General features: G+C 49.3%; 1 protein-coding gene across 1 annotated transcript; it reads right to left on the bottom strand.

Moving 5' to 3' along the window:
* Positions 1–57: 57 nt before the first annotated feature.
* On the bottom strand, positions 58–27,343 carry MMP2 (matrix metallopeptidase 2). Its single transcript, XM_007993328.3, has 13 exons — positions 26,877–27,343; positions 23,380–23,606; positions 22,349–22,497; positions 21,086–21,214; positions 20,736–20,909; positions 17,817–17,990; positions 16,710–16,883; positions 14,268–14,423; positions 12,655–12,790; positions 8,856–8,992; positions 7,450–7,609; positions 3,096–3,205; positions 58–951 (listed from the first exon to the last, which is right to left on the bottom strand). Exons 1-13 carry the CDS (start codon positions 27,030–27,032, stop codon positions 848–850), a joined length of 1,986 nt encoding a protein of 661 aa, XP_007991519.1. The 5' UTR covers positions 27,033–27,343; the 3' UTR covers positions 58–847.
* Positions 27,344–27,770: the final 427 nt, after the last annotated feature.

The raw sequence follows: 27,770 nt of genomic DNA, 5'->3' as shown, positions 1-27,770 counted from the left end.
CTTCTGGCTAGGTCTGTGGCCCTTGTCTAGGCTCTGCTAAAACAGATGGCAAACACAGCCACTCAATAGGTGTCTTTATTCATACTTGTTGACATTTCCCATGGGGAACGGTTGAAGGGAGGGGCAGGGAGGGCTGAGCAGGAAGCCACGGCTTGGTTTTCCTCCATCCAGTGGAGGAAGAGACTCGGTAGGGACATGCTAAATAGAGTGAACAGGGGAACGATCACTATGTGGGCTGAGATGCACTGTGCAGTGACTTCAGACAATCTGAGTCCTTCTGTCAGGAAATGCAATTTCTAAGTGGAAAAAAAAACAAGACCCAAAGATAAAAACAAAGTGCATACAAAGCAAACTGTTAATGTAAGAAAGGTTCTAAGGCAGCCAGCAGTGAAAAGCCAGGGCTCTGGAGTGGCCACCTGGCCATGCCCCATCCCACTGCCCTATGCCAGGCTGTCGGGCCACCAGTGCCCTCTTGAGACAGTCTCCATTGGCTCCAAGGGTGCTGTGAGCCACAGAAGGTTGTGGAGGGAGAAGAGTCTGAAGTGTGGCAGCACCAGGGCAGCCCAAAGCAGGGCTGCATTGAAAATATCAACATATCTCTTTAGGGGTGGCTCTGAGGGTTGGTGGGATTGGAGGGGGAAGGAGGAGGAGTACAATCAGCACCTATTCTTGGGCACAGGGAGGAGCCACTCTCTGGAATCTTAAATTACCAGGTAGGAGTAAGAAGGCTGATTAGCTGTAGAGCTGAAGGCACAGCTGCCAGGCCCCTCAGGGTCGTTCTCTAGTGCTCTAGGCCCGGTGTATGGAAGGCAGTGGAGAGGAAGGGCCTGTGGGAGCCGGGGCCAGCTCAGCAGCCTAGCCAGTCGGATTTGATGCTTCCAAACTTCACACTCTTCAGACTTTGGTTCTCCAGCTTCAGGTAATAGGCACCCTTGAAGAAGTAGCTGTGACCTGGGATAAAGAAGAGACTGTGACCCCCTTATCCTGACATTCAGGCAGGTTCCCAGGAACTTTGAATTTCTGCCTGGCATAGGGAAGAAGTTTTTAAACCAGAAGAGAGCTTTGAAAGGCTGAGGTAGGAGGACTGCTTGAGCCCAGGGGTTCGAGATCAGCTTGGGCAGCATAGAGAGAACCCCGTGTCTACAAATTTTTTTTTTTTTAATTAGCTGAGTATAGTGGTGCATTCCTGTAGGCCAAGCTACTTGGGAGGCTGATGTGGGAGAGTCGCTTAAGCCCAGGAGTTCGAGGCTGCAGTGAGCTATGTTTGTGCCTCCAGCCTGGGTGACAGAGCAAGACCTTGTCTCTAAAAAAACAAAATTCAATTGTTTCAGCCTGAGCTGATAGAAGAAAAGAAAACAAAAACAAAACCAAAACACAACAAAAGCCCAGAAGAGCCCACTCTGGGACTGGAAGAAGGGAAATGGCTGTGAAATAAGCTCTCTTATTCCCTGTTCACTCATCTCTGAGATGAGGATAAAGATATCAACCTTCTAGGGCTTGCAGTGAGCATTAAGTCAGATAACATATGCTATTATTAAAAACAATAACCCCACTTAACACAAACATCAAACTAAGCACATTCCATGTACCAGAGGTGGCAAAACTGGATACGTCCAGTCCTATCAGGCCCACAGATGGGTTTTATTTGACTCTCACAAGTTTTTTTGTTTTGTTTTGTCTTTAAATCTGAATAACTTGCCAACATGTAAACATCCAGAAAAGTCACACAAAAATACAGATTTCCGGCTTCTTTTTTTAAAAATAGAATATCTAATATAGAATATCTAACAACACCAGACTCCACTCTTTTTTTTTTTTGAGACCGGGTCTCACTCTGTTGCCCAGTCTGGAGTGCAGTGGCATGAACACGGCTCACTGCAGCCTCAAACTCCTGGGCTCTGGCAATCCTCTCTGCTCACCCTCCCCAGTAGCTGGGACTACAGGTGTGTGCCGTCACATGTAGCTAATGTTTTTTAAAATATTTTTTTGCAGAGATAGAGTCTCACTGTGTTGCCCAGGCTGGTCTCAAACTCCTCGGCTCAAGCAATCCTCCTGCCTTGGCCTCGCAGAGTGCTGGGATTACAGGTGTGAACCATGGCACCTGGCCTAAGCCCCTAATCTTGCCCGCCAATAATTATGTGAAGGTGAGAAGCAACTGTCTCCTGTAAATGAGGCACGTGCTCTCTGATTCAGCGCAGACTCCACAATTCCCCACTGTCTGCCCCTGCCTGCTTTACTCATTTGTACTACCTGCCTGACTCATGGAGCTGTTGGAATTTATGACTCCTGACATACATAATTCATTTACTATTAATATGCTAGCATGCAGTAGGTGCTCAATAGATGTTTATTCTTGAAGATAATCCCTAATCTAACATCTGATTGTACACTGCTTTTTCTTGGACATATAAGACCTTCAGCTACTGAAGGTCAGGACCTGTGCTTAGCATACAGTAGGTGCTCAAAAAAAAAAAAAATTCTGTGGAATTTAGTTAAAATCTCCTCTAAAAAAGCCAAACTGGATCCATTTCCAGGACCCTAGAGAGCTCACGGATGTATGGCCTCAAGAGTATGACTTTCAAACTCCAAATTCTATCCCTCGCTGCTACTGGTTGTGTTTTAATCAGCAAGGGGCCAGGGGCAAACTGGCTGAGGAGGGGATCTTTGCCACATGAGCAACAGAGCATGACAAAGTTTGCCTTGTCTCAAATGGAGCCATCCTTCTGCTAATGGGAGGTGGTCACAGGCCTACGAAACCCAAAAGGGCCTGGACCAAACCCCAGAATGAATCCACAGCACGGAGCCCATGTTCCTTCCTCTTCCCCCAGCCCAGGCCTTCCATCCTCCCCTGCCCTGGCTCCAGGCCCTGCAGCTGTGAGAAGCCTTTCTGGGTCTTACTGCCTGGAGCCAGGCCAAGGAGCAGAGGTCAGGGATCTGGAAACCTTCCCAGCACCGGGATGAAGGAGTTGATTTGTTTTCCCGGGCGCCGCCTGCCTGCCTGCCCTGCACAATGAAGAAGTGTGTGTTTGCAAGGAGCTGGGGCCTGGCTAGGGGCGGGGAGTCCTAGAAAGCGGAGACAGTCCTGGGTGGCTCACCGCTGCCCTGCAGGTCCACGACGGCATCCAGGTTATCCGGGATGGCGTTCCAGGCATCTGCGATGAGCTTGGGGAAGCCAGGATCCATTTTCTTCTTCACCTCATTGTATCTGTAAAGAAACAGACACAGTGAACCAGCAGGGCCTCCCTAAAAGACACTTCCCCCTAGCCTGCATGGGAGCACCCAGCTGATGGCTCCTGGGTAGGCCTGGGAAACCAGACCTAGCCCTTCAGGGAAGCAGCCGGCTGCAGTGGAAGGAAGAGCATGAAATCAGACCTGAGTCTGAACCTCAAATCTACCACTTTTAATTATATGACTTTGGATGACCCCATAAAAACAATCTCATGATTACTGCTAACATTTATAAAGCACTTACTACATGCCAAACAGTGTGTTAACCACTTTCCATACAGCCTCAGTTTTACCAGCTGTAAAATGGGGTTGTGTCTAATTTAGTGTATTTAATTTAATGCATGCATTAAATAAAATAGCACATGCAGAGCCTCTATCCCCACGTCTCATAAATATTTAGTAGGTATTTAAGAAATGTCAGCTCCCTTACAAGCAAATCCCTACTGTAATCCGAGGAGTGCTAAACTAGAAGCCCAGGGATGGGAACCTGCCCCACCATTCTTTCATTTGGTGGCTTGGAAAAATTGCTGCTGCTTCATCTATCAAGGGAGATGACAATCCCTGCCCTGGGAGATGATCACGGCTGGGGCAGTGAGGTTACAATGCAAAGTGGTAGGTATGTGTGAGTCCAAGGCCTGTTAGTCACAGGGTGCCACCTCAGTTCCAGCCGTAGCAATCCTGGGCCCTGCCTTTAATTTAGGTAGATACTTTGGGTGCCAGTTGGTATGTTCTTCTCCCTGGTTAGCAACCCTTCTGTTTTTTAAGATTTTTGGAGAACTTTTTAAACATTGCTGTCACGTTGATTCCTTTGCTTCTCCGCTTCATTATTCCGTAAATATTTACTGAGCTCCCACTATGGGAGCTATGGATATCCTAGTAAACAAGATCAAGTCTTGCCAAAGTGGAGCTATTTCTAGAGGGATCTGTTTCAATCCCATCCTGGTAGCAGCAACCCTTTGCTCCACAGTGCCTCCTAGTGGGCTCTCTTCCTCTCTGCAGCCAGCCTTGACCACCTCCACCCTGGACCCCAACAGCAGCTTTCCCTATGTGCTCCCTTCTAGAGGGAACTTCTCCCTCAGCCATCACCCCAAATAACTGCCAGAAAAGCCTTCCTTAATCCCAGCTGCAGCATTAGACTCGTTCTTACAAAATCTGGCATGCTTCCTCATGGCCTGGGGCACCAAAACCAAGTTCCCTAGTTCAAAATCCCAACACTCCCATCCGAGGCACCTCCACTGAGCCCTCAAACTACATTCCCTAGTGTTAGGATGGTTTGGAGATGTGTGTCCCACGCTTGAACTTTCTTTCTTTCTCATTCTACCCACAGAAGGTGGGGATGGCAGAAGTCAAGCCCGCTTTTACAGATGAGAAAACTGAGGCTCAGATAAGAGAACTATTTTGCTTCCAAGTTCTTTTCATCCAGAAAGAATGCAAGCACTGTGGTGTCCGAAGATGTGGTATTCTCTGCAGCTTTAGAAGTTGCCGCGTATAGCAGGTGTTAAGAACACAGACATTTGTGTCCCAGCTTTTCCTTCAGCCACTTTAGCCTCAGTTTCCACACTTGGGAAAAGGAACTAACAGTATCTACCTCAACTGAGAAATATAGGTGATATGCATAGTCTCAGGCTGGGCTGTGGTAGAGGCCCCATACTGACAGCCATCATTATCTGATTCCAATGTGTTTACATAATTTTCTCTCATTCTACTACATGAGGGCAGGGTGGGATGATTTCTTGACTCCGTCTCTCCAGCAGCTAGCTAAGTGCCTGGCACACAGCAGATGTTGAACATATATTTGTGGCTTAGTGAAAGCTTCTATAAGCAGGGCCTGAGCCTTTCCTGGCATGCTGAAGACAGCTGCTCAGCCTCTGTCACTGTGGGGCTCTCTCTTCTTCTCCAGCAAAGACGCCTCGGGGGCCTCTGCAGACTCCTCACCACTTCTCTTGGAATAGAGATCTGTCTCCTTTGGAAGCCAGCCCGGAGCTTCTGATAGGCCTTTCAGCTCTGCCCCTTTTCAGGAAGACTCAGGGTGGTTCCTCTGTAGAGCAGGCTGTCTGTCCTGGCTCTGGCTCTGGGAGGTGGGCTTGTATGGAAAAGGACTGGGAGGCAAGTAACTCTGCCTGGAAACCCAGCAAGGCACTGCCACAACCTGCATGCCTCTGTGTGTGTGCGCGCGCGTGCACGTGTGCACACAATCATGCTCCTATATGCTGGGAACAGGTCTGTTTTTGCGTGTTTACATAGATACAGTGCCTGGGAAAGTGATTTAAAAAGTCCTTCCAACACCGTAATCTTAAAACATCAGAGCTTTAGGATTCTAAGATTCACGTTTCTGTGGGTGTGTGCCGCTCACCAGCCACAATTCTAAGATTTGGAGATTGAGGGCTCCTACAATGCTGAGATGTCATTCGCAGTACGTGTGTGTGTGTGTGTGTGTGTGCACACGCGCCTGCTAGTGTCTGGAGTCTGTGGGTGGAAAGCCTGCTCTGTGGTTTCCTGCCTGTTTTCTTTCTTGAGGCTTGAGATATCAATCAGCTTAGGTTGCTAAGTGTCTTAGCAATATGTCTGGAATTCCACCCTGACATGGGCAGGCCTGGGATATAAAGAGTTTCTGAATGCAGGGCAGCTGGGGGGCAGAAGAGTGGGGAGGAGGGAAGGGGGAGAAGACAGAGGCCTTGGGAAGTAAATGGGATTGTTTTGGGGATGGCAGACAAAGGCCTCAGGGAGTGCCCTCTGAAATTCTTGGGTGGAGCCCAGATGCAGTGGCAGCCACGGAAGGAATGTGGGGATACCAGGAGGGAGGGGATAGAAAGACACACCACAAGTCTTTGTGCCCCAACCACTCTTTCCCCACTAATCAAACAGACTGGCAGGTATAGTGGAGGGGGCACTCGGTTAGAATACAAGAGAAGTAGCTATAATCCTGGCGTCGTGCAAACACACATATCTCAATAGCTTGGACAAGTTATTTAATTTCTTTGGACCTCTGTTTCCTTTTCTAGAAAGTGTGAAGAATTACAGTCAAACTCCTGAGGTTTGGGCTACCTCTCACCAGCCACTCCTGGGTATTAGGTTCCCTGGTCATGACCATAGCCCCTCAGAACTGGACCCTTCCCTGTAGATAACCCGGAGCACAGAACCACCTGCTCCAAACTGTTCCCCTGCCAACCTGTACCCACAGCCACGGGCCTGCTGTGGCCGTGCCACAGGGTGCCTGCTCCTTCCAAAAGGTCTGATTTGGATGCTGGCTTCTATGGATGACTGGTGCACCCATCTGTAAGTCTTCTTCATATTTTGTCCTCTGCCATCATGTTCCCCCATCTCTTGGAATCCCCCACCCCACCATCTCAGATACAGAATAGTGGTGAAGACTAACATGTTTTCCCAGGAGACAGAATGCCAGGGTTCAAATCCCAACCTGTCCCTACCTGGCTGTGTGACTCCAAGCTGGTTACTTAACCTTTCTTTTTTTCTTTTTCTTTCTTTCTTTTTTTTTTTTTTTGAGATGGAGTCTCGCTCTGTTGCCCAGGCTGGAGTGCGGTGGCATGGTCTCGGCTCACTGCAACCTCTGTCTTCCAGGTTTAAGTGATTCCCCTGCCTCAGCCTCCTGAGTAGCTGGGATTGCAGGCATGCACCACCATGCCCAGCTAATTTTTTGTATTTTTAGTAGAGACAGGATTTCACCGTGTTGGCTAGGCTGATCTGGAACTCCTGACCTAAGTGATCTGCCCATCTCAGCCTCCCAAAGTGCTGAGATTATAGGCATGAGCCACTGTGTCCAGCCACGGTTACCTAACCTTCCTGAACCCAAGTTTCCTCATCTGTAAAATGGGAGGAGTAATAATTCCCACCTCACAGAGCCCTTGGGACAGTCTCTGGCACACAGTGTCAGTAGGAGCAGTTACTATCTTTATTTTTATTACCCCCTTCTTCAGTGAGTCATTTCAAAATGTGGGGGTCCGGACCAGACATGGGCCAATCAAAGGAATTCTGCAAAGGGAAAGGATGTTCCAACCAGAATTATATCAGCAATGTGACAAGAATGGTTCACCTGTGGCAACATCTCAGAGGTGCTAGAGACCAAAGAGGTTAGAGACCAGAGAGAGGGCATCCAGAGCCCACCGACCTCTGAACTCGACCCAGGAGGCTTGAAGCCTCAGGACGGCTTCTCTGTCTCTCACAGCCAACTGTGCTGCTGTCCTACCCACCACCCTCCCTTACCTCCAGAATTTGTCTCCAGCAAAGATGTATGTCTTCTTGTTTTTGCTCCAGTTAAAGGCGGCATCCACTCGCTGGACATCAGGGGGCAGTCCCAGGCTGGTCAGTGGCTTGGGGTACCCTCGCTCCAGGGTGCTGGCTGAGTAGATCCAGTATTCATTCCCTAGGGTGGAAGCAAAGGGTGTGTTGGCTGGTGCTGACATGCCCTAGGCCAGCCTTTTCCTCCCATCATCTGTCTGTCCTCGGGCCCCACTGCAGCCATTCCCAACAGAGTGCAACTTCCTGCTCACTCCTGGTTGCAGTGCCCAGAATCAGGGCTCACACAGAGGACTTTAGAAGTCAATTACAGAAGGTGCCTGGTCAAGGACGTGAGTTGGGGGATAAATCCAGCTCACACTCTGCTCACCAAGTCGTGCACTCTAAGGGCCTTGCCTGCCATGAAGAGGCACCTTTTGCTAATTTGCAAAAAGGTGCCGTAGGAGCCAGCAGTTGTCCTGGCCAGGACCCATGATTATGGTGGGATGGGGGAGATGGGAGCCAGGTGGTGGAGACAATAAGTACCCATAGTCTTGGCTGAGCCTTTATCTTCTCTAGGATCCCACCTCAGACCAGGGCAGGGACCTCCTAAGTCCTTCTTTACCCCCTCATAACCCCCAGCGGTCTGTCTCCCCAAGTAGTTTGTGAGCAACGTGAGGGCAGAGCCTGTATCCCCAGGCTCTGGCAAAGCCCAGCACGTGGAAATGCTCCAATAAATGTTAAATGAGCAGGGCTTCCCAAACCTTAGCCATACAGACCTCACCTTGATGATTTTACCACTTCTAGGGACTCTCTGTACTATTATTTACTTAACATTCGGCTTTCAGTGAATTCATTTGGAAATCTTTAAAAACAAATTTATTAAAAAATGTTTTTTGACTGTCAAAATATCCGTTACTGAATAATCCATTTCTGTCCTGATTTGAAACTTCACCCTATTACAACTAACTACCTCTGTTAAAATCAATTTATGTTTAAAAGTAAAAATGAAAACAAATCTTCTTTAAAACATTCGAACTAAAACTGTTACCTGCCAAAGACTGTATCACTACAAAGGTGTTAGGGACACACCAGCACTAAACTGTGACTTTTTTTTCTTCTAGAAAAGAAGGGAGATGATTGGAAAGAATTAAGAAAATGAAATGTGTACACTGAGGGTTAATGCTATCTGATGTTGGGTGTCGGAACCAGTCTCCCAGATGAGTTGCACACTTTGGGAAATGATGTTGAAAGAGTGAATCCATAAAGGAGAGGGAGCACCCACAGGTGCATAGGAACAGTGGTTTGGGAGGGGGAGTGAGCCTGGGACACGAAGGAGCCCTAGTGCAGAGTCCTGTGGAGCTGAGGGCCAAGGAAGGGTGCCTCCCACACACCTGCAAAGAACACAGCCTTCTCCTCCTGTGGGGCCTCGTATACTGCATCAATCTTTTCCGGGAGCTCAGGCCAGAATGTGGCCACCAGCAGCGGCCCCATGGGCTTGTCACGTGGCGTCACAGTCCGCCAAATGAACCTGGCAGGAGGCAAGGGGGCACAGGAAACCACATCTTCAGTCACCCTGCAGCTCGAACCACACGCACCCCCCAAACCCACCCAGAAACATCCCAGAGATGATTCCTTGATGGGAGTGGGAGGCAAGATCAAAGGAAGGTTGGGGAAGGACTGGAGAACGGGCAGAGATTCTGTCTGCAATCTGCCGGAGCTGAAAAACATCCTCCTACGTTGTTCTCTCCCTCTACCTCCTCCAGGAAGCCTTCCCTGACTACCTCTGTCCATATTGTGTTTTCCCTCTCTAAGCCTCTCAAAATCATCAACTCTGAGTGCCTGGAACAGTAGTGTCTGTTTGTCTTAACTCTCCTGTTTGATTAGAAGCCAATTGGGGCAGTAGCTGATGACACTCAAGTATTTCCTGAATTAAAATGAAATGAATTTGTGTACTTTGTCAAGAGTAAGAGTTATCATTTATTGAGGTCCTGCTAAGTGCCATGCGCTTTTTGTGCCTTGTAATTTAATCCTCACAATCTTATAAGACAGCATGCACTCTGGATGGTCTACCTAGCATTTATTATCTATTTCCCCACCATCCTTCCTCACAAAAACTCCACATTTATGATCCAGCCTTCACCTCCTCAGACCCTGGGTCCCCAACTCCCATTCTAGGGGTAGATACTGATTGGTCTAAGCCACTGGTTCTCCAAGTGCAGTCTCCTGCCCAGCAGCATCTGTGCACCTGAGAACTTACTAGAAATGCAAATGATTGGGTCCTTCCAGAGATCTACAGATAAGAATCTCTGGGCTCGGGGCCCAGAATCTGTGTTTTAACAAGCCTTCCAGATGATTCTAATGCATGCCAAAGTTTGAGAACTGGTCTAAGCCAGTCAGAGTTTAGCATTCCCTGGCACTGTTACTGATTCAGCAGTTGCCATATGACTTACAGTAGTGTTAAGACGGAACACACAGACTTATTTCACATCTGGGGGTCTGTGTGTGCGTATCTGTGCGTGTCTCTTTCTCTCTCACTTCCTGGGAGAGGGGAGGGATTAGAGCCCCAATTACCACTGGTAGCCTTCTTGTGACCATAACGGGGAACCGGCCTTAGGATGAATTCAGTGCAGAGGCTAGCAGTGGACAAAGACATCAAGTCACTGACCCTCTCTCTGCCCCTGCAGGCAGTTCTACCCCTGGACTTTGTACCACATGAAAGCAATTTCTTTCTACTGTTTAGGCTGGATTGAGTTTGCAGAGGGATCATCTCTGTTTTTGCAGCAAAACATCCTAACATAGGAAGGTGTCACAATTTTTATTTAGCAAATGAAGCTCAGAGAGGTCAAGATTCAGATTACTTAGTTATTACTACATCAGTGATTAAGTAAATTAGTTATTACCAAGATTCAAATCCAGATCTGACTCCAAAGTCTGAGTTTAATCACCCTGTGATACTGTCCTTCACGACCCCCACCCTCACCAGTGTCTAGCAGCAATTCTTGTTCGTGGTTGATGTTTAATATTTACTGGTTAATCAAACAAGCCCATTAAACATTCATCAAGATCCTTTTGAAAGAAAACTGTGATGTGGTAGGCCAGGGATGGCTCCAGCCTGGGTCTGGGCTCTGCATCCTTTCCGAGGCCCCACACATCTGAGATCTGCGTGTGTGGTCAGAGTTTTCTTAGTGGGAGGTGCTCCAGATGAAGGACATTGCCAGATCCTTACAGTGAGGACTGCGGAGCAGCGCTGACATCTGCTGTTACATACCCTGGTTTGGGCATTCGAGGCCTGATGGGACCTGATTTCTCACTACATTCTAAGTCTCATCTCTCATTGCATTCTTGCCATTTCCCCATTGGCCAGCAGACCCTGTGAAGGGCAAAGCATCTGCACCCCAGAATCTGGCCCAGTGCCTAGAGTAGAGGAAATCCTTCCTGAAAGTTTATGGAACATCTTCTAGCTTCACCAGATTCTCGCTGGTTAATCCAGAAACTTTCACATCACTATGGCTTGGCTCTGCAGGTCCCTCTGTCTCAAAGAACCTCCTAACTTGTCACCCCCATCAGATTCTTGCTTCTCCTTTAAAGGCTCTGCTCAAATGCTGCTGCATCTGTGAAGCCTTCCTTGACTGGGATGTGCCCACAAAAGCACCTAATGCCTCTGCGATCACTTTTCTTTGATCCTGCCATTCAGTTCTCTATATACCTATTTCTCAAATTGGACTTGTGATGCAGACTTCAATGTGCATCAGAATCACTGGGAGAATCTGCTACAACGCAGATTCCTGGGGCCTATCCCCAGAGATTCCAGTCAGGAGGGTCTGAAGCTGGGGCAGAAACCTGCCTTTTAATACTCACACTCTGGGGGCAGAAACCCACCTTTTAATACTCACACTCTAGGTGGTTCTGTTATGGGAGGCCCACACTCCTGTCTTTGAGAACACTGATCTAGCAGCCCCCAACCCCACTGTCCCAAGAACATCATTCTTCCTCCTCCAGCTACTAAAGCCTAGCAAAGTATTTGGCACAGTAGATGTCGAACAATTATTTGTCAATAATAATAGCTAATATGAATACACTTACTCTGTGTCAGGCATTATTTTTGTTCTCAGCGCTAAGTTCATCTAATCCTTACAATAACCCTAGGAGATAGGTTGGAATATTAGCCACATTTTATAAATGAGGAAACCAAGGTACAAAGAAGATACTTAATTAACGTGGTTATGATTATATAACCAGTAAGTAGCAGGTACAGAATTCTAACCCAGACAACCTGGCTTCAGGGTCCATTTTCTTAACTACTACACTCTATGAATGAATAAATGGATGAATAATGAATAATGGATGGCTGGATCATAAATAATGGATAATAGATGGCTGGCTGGCTGGCTGGATGATGGATGGAAAGATACAGGTATGGATAGATGGATGGGTAGATGGATGGATGATAGAAGAATGGAAGGACAGACCCTTTAATGAGGTCCTAGATACTGCCTGCCATTCTCCAGGGAGCTAGGACATTACGGTAAACCTCAGCCGTTAGTCAACTGAGTGGTGATTTTTATCTATAGCAGGTAGAATACCACCTCTTTCTACTCTGCAGTCACTCACCACCCATACACAGAGTAATCTGGCCATTTGAGGGCAACGCCATTCTAGAAGAAGGCCTGTTGTAGACTGAATTACTGTTCCCAATTCTTCCCTCCATTTCTATTTTAGGATTATGTATTCATGTGCATTTCCATGTGACTTTGCAGTACCACCCTCGAGGGTAGGTGTTGGGATTTTTCATGTGATTTATTTCAGGCAGTGGAATATTCTCGGACAAGATGTGAGTAGAGGCTTTAAATGCACTTGTGTAGTTCAATTTGGCCTCTAGCACCATGTCATCTGCCATGTGTAGCTGCTAATCCCATGAGAACAACAGGCAGAGCATACCTGAACCCAAACTGAAGCTGGAAGCCAAGATAACTAGTAGACCCACAGACTATGAGAGAGCAAACAAAATGCTTGGGTGCAAAAAATCTACTGAAACCTGGAGGTTGTTTGATACACAGCAGAAACTGCCTAATACAGCTCATTCTGCGAAGCACTTGGTGGGGTCTTCAGCAAAGAGTGAGGGAAAAGAATAATGGTATAAGAGCAGAGGACAGGAGACAAGGAAGACAAGAAGCAAGCTCCTGCACTCACCGGTCCTTGAAGAAGAAGATCTCACCACGGATCTGAGCGATGCCATCAAAGACAATGTCCTGTTTGCAGATTTCAGGAGTGACAGGGCCCAGCGTGGGGGTGGGGCCGGTGCCAAGGTCAATGTCAGGAGAGGCCCCTGGGGGAGAACACCTGACCTTAGACTCTGCAGCTGCAAAGGTTTTCCCCACCAGGCTGAGTCCCCAGGGGTGCCCACCCAATCTGCTAAGAGTCAGAAGAAATTGTCTTCTGGCCTTAGTGTAAGCTCCGTAAGATAACAAGAAGATGCCTGGACTTTGGGAGTCCTGGGGCCTTTTGTACTTTAGATACGCTTTTTACTGATGTCACCCAAATCAGTCCTCTCTATATCCCTGAGAGTTGGGTATCATTATTGCACCATTTCACAGGTGAGGAAACTGAGGCCCAGAAAAGTTGAGTGACTTGCCCAAGGACTCAAACCCAAAGCTCAGATTCTTAGACCCACAAGAGTCAGGGCAGTCAGGGGGCCACTGGTGTGTCCAGCACTGAGAGTGGGGCACTCTTCATGGCAAGCAATTCTTTTAGAGATGAGGAAACTGAGTCCAAAGAGGTATAAAGACTTGCACAATATCTTGCAGCTGGTGAGGGGCAGAGGCCACGCTTGAACCCAGCACCCTTCACGGTAGACCTTGGGCTTCTTCCTGAGTCTAGCGGTCCCCAAACTTCATCACTCAAGCACCATTTTCACTATTTTGGCCTGGCTCAGATATCACCAGGACCATTAAATATTTCTTTTTTTTTTTTTTTTTTTTTTTTTTGAGACGGAGTCTCGCTCTGTCACCCAGGCTGGAGTGCAGTGGCTGGATCTCAGCTCACTGCAAGCTCCGCCTCCTGGGTTTACGCCATTCTCCTGCCTCAGCCTCCCGAGTAGCTGGGACTACAGGTGCCCGCCACCTGCCCGGCTGTTTTTTTTTTTTTTAGTAGAGACAGGGTTTCACCGTGTTAGCCAGGATGATCTCAATCTCCTGACCTCGTGATCCACCCATCTCGGCCTCCCAAAGTGCTGGGATTACAGGCTTGAGCCACCGCGCCTGGCCGGCTAAATATTTCATTAAAAAAAAAAATGAACAGACTTTTTAAACTCTAGCCTCACTGTAAGCACCAACAACAAGTAAATCACTGGCTTAAGGCACTGGTTGTTCTGTTTCTATTACATACTAAAATCAAAGCTTATTATGAAAACCAGAAGCTTCCACCCGCCTATTGTTAAGGTAATTCCACATGATGGAAAATTCTGTCCTGTACGTGGCTATTCTTCTGGATTCTAAACTCCACTGGGTTGCTCAAACCTGTGTAACCTTGCACCAGGTGACCTTACTCACCTAGAAAATGGGAGAAACCCAGAAATGGAGAGCTAAGAGTGACATGGATATTAGCATTGTTCAGATAGAGAAGAGTTATCCAAGTATTCCCTTGCAGAGCTGCTCTGCCTTTCCAGGACTAGGTCAACACTCCCGCTTCCTGCCCTTGTCTCCAGCACTCCTGGCTGGATGAGATCTTGCTGGTTCCAACCCCTGGGCCTCCATCCCAGGCTACATGACCTCCCCCCATCCTACCCCCCACCCCCTAAGGTTTACCGTAGAGCTCCTGAATGCCCTTGATGTCGTCCTGGGACAGACGGAAGTTCTTGGTGTAGGTGTAAATGGGCGCCATCAGGGCCCCAGGGTCCTGGGAGTGCTCCAGCCCCATGGCGTGGCCAAACTCGTGGGCTGCCACGAGGAACAGGCTGTACCCTGAGGGTTGCAGGGAGGGGAGAGGGTTGAAAGACAGGAGGAGAGATGAGAGAGAAGTCAGGACCTGACCCAGTGAAGCAGACTTTTGAGGACAGCCCCACAGTAAGGCTGAGAGCCCTGGAAGCGGCATGTATTGATTTGCTTTTTCTAGGATTAATACACAATTTTGGGATTAGTGCCTATTGCCTCCAAGTGGGGTCAGCCAAAGTCCTCTTGTCTCTTTCCAGGTTAGTATCAGGACAGATGTGCTATAAAGGAAGAGGACAAGTAGTATCTGTGAATTTTTTATTTAAAACCCCATTCATTTTAAAATCCTGCTTCCTGGCTTTTTGTGTCTCTCTATAAAAGATGAGCTCTACAAACCCAGCTTCTCAGGTTCTCTGAAGAGGTAAGATAGTGGGGACAGGCTGGCCCCATGTTACCACCATTTCTGCCCAAGTGAAAGCAGTAGAAACCATTCCCGCTTAGCGTGGTTGCACAGGCTGAGCCACAGCCAGCGAGCAAAACCTGTCACACCCTGTTGTGGTTAAATGTGTCCCCCTAGAAAAGATTTGCCCAAGTCTTAACCCTAGGGACCTGTGAATGTGATCTTATTTGGAAATAGGGTCTTTGCACATGTAATTAAGATGCAAGTTAAAATGAAGACAGATTGGATCAGAGTGGGCCCTTAATCCAATATGGCTTGTGACCTTATAAGAAGAGGAGAGAGGCCAGGTGCGGTGGCTCACACCTGTAATCCCAGCACTTTGGGAGGCCGAGGCAAGTGGATCACCTGAGGTCAGGAGTTCAAGACCAGCCTGACCAACATGGAGAAACCCCGTCTCTACTAAAAACACAAAATTAGCCATGTATGGTGGCGCATGCCTGTAATCCCAGCTACTCTGGAGGCTGAGGCAGGAGAATCACTTGAACCCAGGAGGCGGAGGTTGCAGTGAGCCAAGATCATGCCACTGCAATCCAGCCTGGGCAACAAGAGCAAGACTCCGTCTCAAAAAATAAATAAATAAATAAATAAATAAATAAATAAATAAATAAATAAAAGAGGAGAGGCAGGCAGAGGGGGAAGACGGCCATCCATATCATGACAGAAGCATAGACTGGAGTGACACATCCTTCAGAGGGAACATGGCCCTAATGACACCTTGATTTTAGACTTCAGCCCCCAGAAGCATGAAAGAATACATGGAGTTTGTTTCAAGCCATAAGTTTGTGGCATTTCGTCATGGCAACTCTAGGAGACTATAATATTCACCCTGGGTGAGTCACTGAGCTCTGGATCCTTGAACTACTCAGGAAGATGGAGAATCCCACCTTTAGGTAGAAGGCTGGTAAAATCAGAATGTGTCCTAGCAAGGAATTTAGCAGCGGATAAGAAAACATCCTTTGGCCAGCCTCTGTCCACTGACATCTGCCAAGTTCCATCTCATGATGATTATAAAGAACGAAAGTGACACAAAGACAGGCTTGCCTAATTCTGACAGGCCCTGGACCTGCCCACTCACCTGGCCACTGTGGGCCATCAGGGAGCTTTAAGTAACCCTGTAACCCTGGGCCCTGTGCCTGGAGTAGGCACAGGGCCCCAAGCACCCTGCTCACTGAACCAAGCACACAGTGAGGTCACAAGCTGTCTCCTGGGCACTCTCTCCCCCCAGCTTGTGAGTCCTAGGGGGCAGAGAGTTGTCCCAGCCAGCTGCATCCTCAGCACCCAGGACTGACAAGGACCCACCATTTACACCTGGTAACAGATGGTGCTGACTGATGGGGGAGGGAGGGCTCTGGGAGCTCCCCCAGGGCTGCGTGGACCATGGGGTCAGCTCAAGCATGAGGCTGTTTCTTTTTTCCTTTCTTCTGCTGCCCACAGATCCTTGAAGGCACCTCTTTGTGCAGTGGGAATGTCTCAGGAGAATTGTCTCTCTGGTAACCTGTCAGAACTCAGCCATTTTTTGGTAGTTACAAGCCCACCTGGAGGGTGGCTGAAGGGGAAGGCAAGAGCAGTGACTCCTCAAGAAGGCCGGTTCTTGCCCAGGAGGCAGGTAGCAGCATCTGGTCTGCCAGGGTCTGGTTTTGGAGGCTGTGCCTCCACCTGGATGGGCAGTATCTAAGCAGAGACCTTGGCTCCACCAGAGACAGGCATTGTCTCAGCCCAGGTGGGCGAGTCTGGGTAGGTGGGTGTCTGGGGGGCAGTGTCTATGCTTGAAGTGGGTGAGGTCTCAGAAAGGTTTTGGGAGCAAGTTTAGGGGCAAGGGCGATGTCCAGGGTCTCTGTCCAATGACCAGGGCCTCGTACCTTGGTCGGGGCAGAAGCCCCACTTGCGGTCGTCATCGTAGTTGGCTGTGGTCGCACACCACATCTTTCCATCACTGCGGCCAGCGCTGGTGCAGCTCTCATACTTGTTGCCCAGGAAGGTGAAGGGGAAGACACAGGGGGCACCTTCTGAGTTCCCACCAACAGTGGACATGGCTGTGGGGTTAGGGATACAGGTCAAGGCACAGCAAAGAGTCTGAGGCTACCACCAGGAAGCAATGACATGATGCTGACCTTAGCAAGCCACACCTAAATCAGACTCAGTCCCAGGCACTGTATCTTTAGACTCATCTCACCCCACCCCTGACAACAGCCTTGTGCAGGAGGGACTGAATGGCACCCCGTTTCATGGATGGGAAACAGGAGATCAGAGAGATGATGAAATTTCCCTGAGCCAACACTGCTAGGAAGTATCAGCTGCAATTCAAACCCAGGAAGCCAGATTCCAGAGTTCTAATGAGCCTCCCATGGAAAGCGGCAGATGGGCTAGGGGCAAAGGGAGTTGGATGAAGCTGATGGCACCAGCACACGCTCCTCAACGGTGAGCCCCCTTGGGCAGGGCTTTTCTGAGACCAACCTCTGTATCTGCTGCACAAAGCAGGCACTCAGTAAATTCCTGTTGGAGGAAGGGAAGAAGGAAAGGAGGGAGAAATGGAGAGGAGGAACGGAGGGGGACAGGGAAGAAAGCAAGGAGCTCTTAATAAAAAACAGACTAAAAGGTGGAGATACAGACCAGGAAAGGCAGGGAAGAGAGACTGCAGGGTCAGAGAGGAGGAGAGAGAAGTATCTGCCAGAGAGTCTGCGAGAAAAGGGATGCAGGTCAGTCAGAGAATCCTGAGCAGGCCCGACATTTAGGTGTCACCAATTCAACTGTTGATACCCAGTGTCTGTTCTGATTTCAGTGTCCAGGCCATACCAGGCGACAAGTATCCTGACCAGCTGCACGGACATCTTGGGTGTGGATGTCATTCGCACAGATGTCTTAGCATCCCTGTCTTGGGGAAAGGAGGTTGGCACAGGGAGTCTTATGGGTTTTTTATCAGACAGCAGGTGCTGGGCCCTGAGGGAGGGAGAGGTAGTGGCACCCACCGGTTTCAGGGCAGAAGCCATACTTCTTGTCGCGGTCGTAGTCCTCAGTGGTGCCGCACCAGCGGTAGCCATCCGTGCGGCCCTCAGTGGTGCAGCTGTCATAGGATGTGCCCTGGAAGCGGAATGGGAACTTGCAGGGCTGTCCTTCAGCGTTGCCGCCCATGGTGAACAGGGCTAGGGGTAGGGGAGAGAGAGAAGGATATGAATGAGACATACCTCCATGGGCATAGGGCTGGCTGGCTGCCCATCTGCCGGTTCACATCAGTGAAGTTGATGCATTGTTAAAATATTAAGAAAACATCTCTACTGGTTGGTAAGGAGCTGCTTCTCTGAGCTCCCAGAGAGAAGCCCTGCTTCCCTGGTTATCCCAATCCCTCCCCTGGGATCTTATGGACCACCCAACAACAAAATGGTTGACACCGGGCACATAGCAAGGGCTTCTAGAATCCTGCCTCAGCCCCAAGGTCACTGTCCACACTGCCTGGTCCATGCCTGTACCATGCAAATTTCATGAAATAATGATGTATGCCATGAATATATCAGTCATGGCAGGCAGGACCACGAGAATCTCTCTCCGTTTGATAGGTGGAGAAATCAAGGCTAGGACAAAGCTGGTTCTCAAACTGCTCATGGTCACATAAATGAAACAAGTGAATGAAGGTTGTAACTAAAAAACACAAAACACACCAATTTCCATCTCTCTTGCTCAGTCTGTCACTCTCATACATGTAGATGTGTGTGTGCACACGCATACACAGAAAGAAAGCTTTACCTCCTGTCAACCCCAGGCCCCTTCCTGGATGGCCTTGTTGCAGTCTCTGTAGGAGGGAGAGAAAGAGAGAAGAGGAGGAGGGAGGAAGAGGGAGGTGGTGCCTTCAGGTTCCTTTCACTAAACACTCTGGGCTTCTACTTTGACATCTTCAAGACAGGGGCCATAACTGGAAAGCTGGCGGAGGGAGTGGGGTTCAGAGCCTGGCCTGTGTGTCTTGGATTCTCCCCGTCTTCCCCTCATCCACCCAAAGCTAAAAAATGGTGTGTCTCTGGAATTGCCAACTAGCAAAACCACAAGTCCATAACAAGGACCATCTGTGCACAACGGCGCCAGAGGTGACCTCACCAGCCCCCGTTAACTCCACCATGGCCAGAATGGAGCCCAGTCCCTGGCCTCCCACCACAGAACTTGGAGCCCTGTATCCTCACTGCTCCTCTCTCTACCAAAAGACCTTGTCCTGCAATGCCAGAAAAAAATGTCACCTAGAGAAAAGGCAAGACTGAGTCCAGATACCTTAGTGGCCTCAGAGTTGAGAAAGGCAAAGTGTTAACTTTGACCAATGCCAGCCCCCTGCCTCTGACCTCCCATCAGCCGCATTTCTACCACCCAGGAAGCCCCTGTCTCCTCCCAAATTCCCCTGACAAGGATGGCAAGAATCAGACACTGACTCAGCAGTCAGCAGGGGCTGAGTAACAAGAATCTCTGCCTCGAGACCCAGACACGTGCGTGTTGTGCGTACTTGCATCTGGCTAAGCACAAAGTAAATAACTAATGTCCAATACAGGGAATAACCCTTCCCAAACTTATGAAATACAGCTGTTTCCACATCTATCTATCATCAAAGCATTCTGTTCCTATCAGAAGGGTGACACAGGGAAGGGTTAATGCCACATGTAATCCCTACCGGGAAACGCAAGATACAAAAAATATTTTTATTTCAAAATTTCTGACTTATTAATGGTGAATGGCTTAAACTCTTACTTAATATAAAGTTTAGCTCTGGTAATAAAAGCGTAAACAGGAAGGGGATTAACTAGTTCTTTGTTTCTTTTGTTCTGTGAAGATGGTTGGTGCCTAGTTTTCAGTTACAATGGGGTTAGGGAGATTCACAGACGTAAAATTACAGACAAAAAGACAGTCTTTAGTCTATGTAGATTAAAGAGTCTTTGTGAGATGGGAAAGAAGATGGTGTTAAAAATTTTTGGACCTTTTTCCATTTTCCCCAGGTTTTCTGGGCTTTCAATCTACAGAATTGTCAAATATGATGACTTCATAGACTATGAAGTTACATACACCGTCATGACTATGAAGTGTGTTAAGGATATTTTTAGAAAGGATTGAGTGTGTATGTCAATATCTATACCCCATTTTAAAAGGTTTCCCCCATGTGGCTTCAAAATCTCTGAAAATGTTGTGTCTCAGGCACTGACAAGCACACAAACACAAATACTGAGTCAAGCCTAAAGTATTTATCAAGACACAGAGATGCAGACACAAGCTACACAGAAGACAGAAAAAGACAGTGCCCAAGAGAGGCAGATGGTATAGCCCCTGTGCCCAGACACACACACACACACACACACACACACACACACACACGCATTAGCAGAGGCAGCACCAGGACCAAGGCTGGAGCAATAGGTGAAATTCCTCGGATGGAGTTCGCAAACCAGGTTGAGTCCAGCCCTGGTCTGAGTCCTGCCTCCTTATCACACTGCTAGGTTTCCAGCTACCAGCAAGCCTTTCCTCATGCCCTTGAAGTATCAATCTTGACTGAAGTATAAAGACTGGTTCTAGAGAGAACCACTGGGCATTGTAGTAGTTCTAAGTTTACTCCAATATATGTAAGAAATAAATAATTAGTACATCAAATCTGTGACTCCTAAATGATTGCTAATGGTGAAACTTAAAAAAAAAAAATCGACTTGATTTAATTAAAGTATTATGTTCATCATGGTACTGGTGGGAGAGAAACAGCAATGGCTCAGATCAGGATGGGGGGGAACTGAGTGAAGGACGTTGGAGGGATGCTCATTGACTGGCATTGCCAGCCAGTACTGGAGAGTGCGGAGGGTGGAGCACAGTGGGGAGCCAGGGAAGCTGGAAGCTTGGGGTAGAAAGTCTTGGGGACTAGAGTGGATGCTCACCTTCGTGGGGACAGAAGCCGTACTTGCCATCCTTCTCAAAGTTGTAGGTGGTAGAGCACCAGAGGAAGCCGTCGCTGCGGCCAGTGTCAGTACAGCTGTTGTACTCCTTGCCATTGAACAAGAAGGGGAACTTGCAGTACTCCCCATCAGCGTTCCCATACTTCACACGGACCACTAAAGGGTGACATGGAAGGGAGAGGTTGGACTTCTCCATGCCTTCTTTGGAGACCAAGATTCTGACTCACCCAGATGTGTGACTTTCCTCCCCTCCCACCTCCCTGGTCCAAGCAGATGGAGTGGAGAGAGGACAGGAGAGAAGGTCTGGGGCATGCAGAGGGCCCCTTTCTCACCTTGGCCTTCTCCCAAGGTCCATAGCTCATCGTCATCAAAGTGGGAGTCTCCCCCAACACCAGTGCCTGGGGCAAAGGCATGAGCCAGGAGTCCGTCCTTACCATCAAAGGGGTATCCGTCGCCATGCTCTGAAACACACATTGGGTCTTAGCTTCTAGCTGTGCCACCTAGACCCTGAAACCCCTCCCACCCCATCTACATGTGGAGCCTGTCGGTCCACCCAGCATCTGTCCCCTTCCCTCATCCCAGTGGGGTTATCCAGGACTGCGAACACAGGGGCTCAGTAGAGATCTGCTGACCCGGTTGTTACCATCCTATGGTCTACACTGCTCTCCCAGGTTTACATGACTCCCAGTATCCATATCCGCTACCTTCATTGTCTACACTACCACCATGACACTATACCTACCACATACACACATTACCACACTAGTGTCCTCACCCCATCCTCATCATCCCCAGTGTCTATGCCATCCACCCTCTTGTCAACACCGCCCTCTTAACCACAATCCTGCCTTCATGTCACACTGTCACCAATATCTACAACACGAATCCTCATGCCCACCTTGTCACCAAGGCCTGTACCACCCATCCACTTGTCTACACTGTTTCCCATGCTCTTTACCTTCATCACTTACCACTCGGTGTCTATACCACCTACCTTTATGTCTGTGCTACTGGCAATGTTCACATCATAAACTCACATGGCCACCTGGCCCCGGGTTCTATGACCCTTCCTCTCATGTCTACACTGCTCCATTGTTTCCAAACCACTCTCATACATCTACACTTCCTCAGTATCTACCAGCATCATCCAACAGAGCTTTCTGTGATAAGAGGAATATTCTTTGTCTTTGCTGTCCAAAATCAGTAGCCACTAGTCTCCTGTGTCTTTTGAGCACTTGAAATGTGCCCAGTGTGACCTGGAAACCGATTTTAAATTTTTAACTAATTTAAATTTAAATAGCCATGTATATTCTACTTAATGGCTGCCATATTGGACAGCATAGTAGGCCACTTGCTTCGGGTTTAGACGGCCTCCAGGTTACACCACAGGACACCATCTGCCCCTATGTCAACGTGGCTCTCCAGTGTCCACTCCGTGTTGTGTTGCCCCCATCTAAACCACCCCCAGGGTCCACACCATCTACTGTCCTATCTAAGCTGCCCTCAGGATCCCCACACCCCTCTAATGTCCATCTCGCCCCTTAGTCTCGACGCTGTTCCCTGCTGACCCCTCTTCTGCCCCATCTTCCGCCTACCCCAGCGGCCAAAGTTGATCATGATGTCTGCCTCTCCATCATGGATTCGAGAAAACCGCAGTGGGGTCACATCACTCCAGACTTGGAAGGCACGAGCAAAGGCATCATCCACCGTCTCTGGGTCCAGATCAGGTGTGTAGCCAATGATCCTGGAGGTGGTAGAAATGCATGTGAGTGTGTATGCATGGGCATAAGTGTGTGCATATGCAAGTATGTGTGTGTGCACAGATATGTGAAAAAGTTTGAGTGTGTGTGTATGTGAACATACAAGTATATGTACAAGCATGGGAAGGGTGCACAAGTATGTGCATGTATATGTGAGCATATGCCTGCATGTATGTGTGTGTAGGTTGGGCAGGGCTCACTGCCAAGAACAAACTTCCAAGGATACCTTGAAGACCCAGGGAGTCCCAGGCCAGCCAACATTTTTAGGTCCCAGCTCAGGAGTTCCATCTGTCACTTCTGGCTGGTGAGGGAGGGCCATAAGTAGTGCATTATGGGGCATAAGGCAAAGATCTCACCATTGGAACCCAGCAGCAGCCATACAGAGCACAGCTCTCAGCCCAATTAGCAACGATTTATAACCCAATTGGGCTGCTAAACCCAATTAGCTACCAATCATCACATTCCTTCTGCCCATCCCAATGACCTCATCTAAAAACAATAACAATGGCTAGCATTACTACACTCTTGCTCTGTGTCAAAAATCATAGAAGTTGTTTGTATTAGTTCAGTCTAGGTTAGTTCCCCAACCAACTACGTGAGGAAGGGCATTTTTAAAGCCCCATTTTGTAGATTGGAAAGCCAACATTCACAGCACTGAAAAGGAACCCAATGTCTGATGGCTAGCAAGTATGAAACTCAAGTCTGTCTGACTTCATTTTCTAAGAACTGTGTATTGAAACTCCCTAAGATGCCAAGCCTTTACAAAAGATACTTCATGGATCCCCTGAGTGGAGAGAATGCATGGGTCAAGGAGACTCGTGTCCCTCAGCCCAATGGCCCTGCCTCCCCAAGCCCGGCCCTGGCACCTGTATGTGATCTGGTTCTTGTCCCACTTGGGCTTGCGGGGGAAGAAGTTGTAGTTGGCCACATCTGGGTTGCCGCAGCGCGGCTTCCGCATGGTCTCGATGGTATTCTGGTCAAGATCACCTGTCTGGGGCAGTCCAAAGAACTTTTGCATCTTCTTTAGTGTGTCCTTCAGCACAAACAGGTTGCAACTCTCCTTGGGGCAGCCATAGAAGGTGTTCAGGTATTGCTGAAAGAAATGCACACCCCCAAGGCAAGCAGCCACATTAGGATGGCACAGTATTAACCAAAGCAGGCTGTAGCAATCAGCCCCCAACCCAGTGCCATAGTCCAGACAGGATATAAGCCAGGGGTCCCAGAGCACTGGGTGGAGTACCGGGTTCCCAAATCAGCACTGGCACCCCTTAGTTGAGCGACAGGACATACAGCTATAGAGAGCATAGCTACCGCTTGTTGGTGCTGGGTGCTGACTATATGCCCAGGCACGAAAGTCAGAATATGTTAATTCATTTAATGCTCAAAACTCTATAATGTACATATACTATCCCTATTATATAGAGGAGGAAACTGAAGCACAGAGAGGTTAAGAAACTTGCTTACGATCACACAGTTCACAAATGGTAGATTCGGATTTGGGACAAAGCAATCTGGGTCCAGAGCCTGTGCTATGAAACGTGATACTCCAGCATCCTTCCTTTACCTCTATCAACTCATTTATCTACCTTGCAGCTGGTGACTTGGGGACTTTTTTCTTCCTTTTTTCTTCTAAAGAGATTTAAAGACTATGTGCATGGGCTCTGGCAGCAGACAAACCTGGGTTCAAATCCTGAATCAGCCATTTGCAAAAATAAAGCAGTGCTGTCCTTCAGGAGCCATACAACTGACCTTGCCCAAACTGAGGCCAAAACTGAGCAGGTCCCTGCAAAGAGGTTCAGGGAGCAACGGACACATTTATTTAGTCAACAAATACTTTTTAGCACCTACCACGTACCAAGCCCAGTGCTACTGCTGAGGATAAATTGGTGAACAAGATAGACAGCTCTGTCTCTAAAGTTCAATCCTAGCAGGGAGGCTGATAGATCACAAATAAAACCAAAATGAAGCATGTGATAAGTGCCCTGTTGGAACGGTGAAAGGAGCCAGGAGATCTTCTGACAATAGTCCTAGCCTTGTTGGAAGTAGTTAGGAAAGGGGAAATCAAGGACATAATAATAATATAATAGGAATAATGGCTAGTGCTTATTGAGTACTTACCATGTGCTAGGTAAGCACCTAAGATTACCTTTCTTTTAACCCTGAGATACGGAATTTCCCAGTTTGCAGATGAAGAAACTGAGAAGTCGCTTGCCCAAGATCATCACCAGGCCAGCTAGTTAGTTCATGCACCCTTTGATTTGAAGCCAAGCGGTCTAAGTCCAGAGCTATCTTCTTAAGCCCCCACTGCATTGCCTCTGGACAACACAGACTTCCATTTGTCAGTGGTGTTCAAACCAGGCACCTCCATCTTGAGTAGGGGCTGGTTAAGATGAGGCTGAGACCTGCTGGGCTGCATTCCCAGGAGGGCAGGCATTCTTAGTCACAGAATGAGACAGGAGGTTGGCAGGACTGATTTCACAACACACAGGTCAGGTCACAAAGACCCCTATGATAAAACAGGATGCAGTAAAGAAGCTGGAGAAAGCCCACCCAAACCAAGACGGCAATGCAAGTGACCGCTGGCTGGTCGTGCTCACTGCTCATTATACGCTAATTACAATGTATTAGGATGTTAAATACATTAGACACTCCCACCAGCGCCATGACAGTTCATAAATGCCATAGCAACATTGAGAAGTTACCCTATATGGTCTAAGAGGGACAGGAACCCTCAGTTCCAGGAACTCCCCACCCCTTTTCCGGAAAACTCCTAAATAATCCACCCGTTGTTTAGCATATAATCAAGAAATAACCATGTGTATACTCACTCAAGCAGCCCATTCCCTGGTCTGCCTATGGAATAATCACCCTTTTATTCCTTTAGCTTCTTAATAAATTTGTTTTCACTTTACTCTGTTGGCTGGCTCTTGAATTCCCTCCTGTTCCACGCCAAGAACCCATGTGGTCCCCAGGCTGAACCCCAATTTAGGGGTTCATCCTGTGACCCATTGGCTGGAAAAAGGGTAAGGAACCCAAGTAGCTCTGTCATTGTCCCACAGCTCCACTCTCAACCCCACCCAACAGCCACATCATTATGCTAGCCAGCTCCAGACCCTTGAAAAAAGTAGCCCTCTAAAAATGTATAGAGGTTCCCCAACCCATCTATCCAGAGGTGACTGAGACCTAGCTGCTTGGAAAGGGTGAGAGTTGGGAGAGGGTAGGTGTCATCTCCTGAAGGAGTTCCTAGGGTGACCAGAGGGCATGGGCATCTTCTCCCGGACAGGTTGAGGGGGAGGCTGGAGGGCAGGGTGGCTGAGGCAACAAAGGAGCAGATATCCCCTGGAGTGGAAAGGACATCTTGAAGGGTCCCTGGCTGGCCTCCCTCCTCAGGCCCTACTTACGCAACACTGCGGCCAGGCTCAGTGTCCCTCCAGCCAGGCGCGCGCACGCTCACAAGACAACATCTGAACCGCAGTTTGGGAACCCAGCCAGGAAGGAGGACTCGCTGGCCGCTCTCCGACCCGAGCGGAGCGCAGTCCGCCCCCGCCCCACGCGCCGGGCCCTCCAGCGCCTGCCCCACTCCTCCTCCCTCCTGCCGGGCAAGCTCTCTCCTTCTTTCCTCCGACCCTTTGGAGAAGTTCGAGGAAACTTTCCGAGGCCCAGCCCTTGACCAATTTGTCCATTAAGCCAGGTGAAAAAAGATGCGCTCTCTGCTTCCCTCCTGCCCCAATCACTTCCCAAATGGCCCCCTTGAGCTGTTTATTTAAAGACCCCTCTCCGGATCTGTGCTGAAGGTTCCTAGAAGTTTGCCAAGCCCTGCGTTGGTCAAGCTCCCTCCCATCCTTATGCGCGCATAAATTTACCCAAATTGTGTGCCAGAGCCCCGTTCCCAAAGTCCTACGTTAGCAAAAACGACCCCTTTAGCTGTCTGCCAAAGGCCTACCAAGACGCTTGGCGAGAGCCCTTAGCAACTGCCCAGATGTGTCCAAAAATTGTTTACAAAGACCGCCCCCCCTTGCCAAATGTCCCAGATACTAGAGGAGGTCCCCGTCATTTACATAAGAGTCCCTTTCCAGTAGTTTGCCAGGTCACCCCTCTCCCGCTCTCTGGCTTGTTTTTCGCCCTACTGCTGTATCCTGAAGGTTGCCAAATTGTTTATGAAAGGTCTTCTCTGCTTACAAAAGATCCCCCACCGTTTGCAAGACATCACTCCAATAGCTTGCCAAAGACCCCTCAAGCTGTTTACCGAAGCCCCTCCCCCACACTGTGTGCCCAGTGCCGAGGGCAGGGGGAGAGACACCCCCATCTTTTGCCTCCGAAGTTTGTCTAAACTTGGTTCCTTGAGGCCAGCGCAGCAACTCACCACTGCCAACTCTTTGTCCGTTTTGGGGGCAACATCGCCGGGGAACTTGATGATGGGCGACGGCGCGGCGGCGGCATGGCTCAGCAGGCAGCCCAGGAGGCAGAGCGCCCTCAGGGGACCCGTGAGCGCGCCCCGGGCCATTAGCGCCTCCATCATTGCGCTCCCGGGCCCCGTGCGTCGCCCGGGGGTCGCTGGCTCCGTGCGTGTGGCCGCGTCGCCGCCTGGTTGGAGCCTGCTCTGCGGTTCAGGGCTGCGCTCCGAGGTCCGCTGTCTCGGTGGCCTGGGTTTTGCCCGGCTCAGCGGCTCATGGTCCGGCCCCCGCGCCCCCGCCGCCGCCGCCGCCGCCGCAGGTCCTGGCAATCCCTTTGTATGTTTAAAGCCCCAGATGCGCAGCCTCCAGCCACCGCCTGAGGAAGTCTGGATGCAGCGGAAACAAGGGAGGGCAGCCGCCAGATGTAGCCGGCTGGGCTGGGAGGGAGCTGGCAGAGCCGGGCTGGGGGCGGGGGGCGCACTCGGGCCCGCCCCTCTCTGCCCCACCCCCTACTCGCCCTCCTCCACTTTTCTCCTCTTTTTCCCTTTCTCCACCTCTTTTCCCCGGCCGCCTGCTACTTCTGGCCTCCGCGTCCACCCTCAGTGCACGACCTCGTCACCCCACTTCCCTCTCTCGAGATCTGGGCGCACAGCCTCAGAACCCCTTGCTGGGAAACATCTGGCGCTGTCGCTCTAGGCCCTTGACGTCCTGAGGTTAGAGAGCGGTACTACTTGGAGGAACGCCGGCTGGGCCAGGACTCCCTGCACTCCCTGGGGTCAGGAACGGGAAGGAATGGTCAGAAACAGATGATCAGCCACATTGATAGATGGTCAGAGACAGAAATTTTCGATATTTAGAAATGG

Source organism: Chlorocebus sabaeus, chromosome 5, assembly GCF_047675955.1.
Source record: "Chlorocebus sabaeus isolate Y175 chromosome 5, mChlSab1.0.hap1, whole genome shotgun sequence".
NCBI classification, from domain to species: domain Eukaryota; kingdom Metazoa; phylum Chordata; class Mammalia; order Primates; family Cercopithecidae; genus Chlorocebus; species Chlorocebus sabaeus.
The sequence above is the reverse complement of the archived record's forward strand: the minus strand, read 5'-3'. Positions and strand labels throughout refer to the sequence as shown.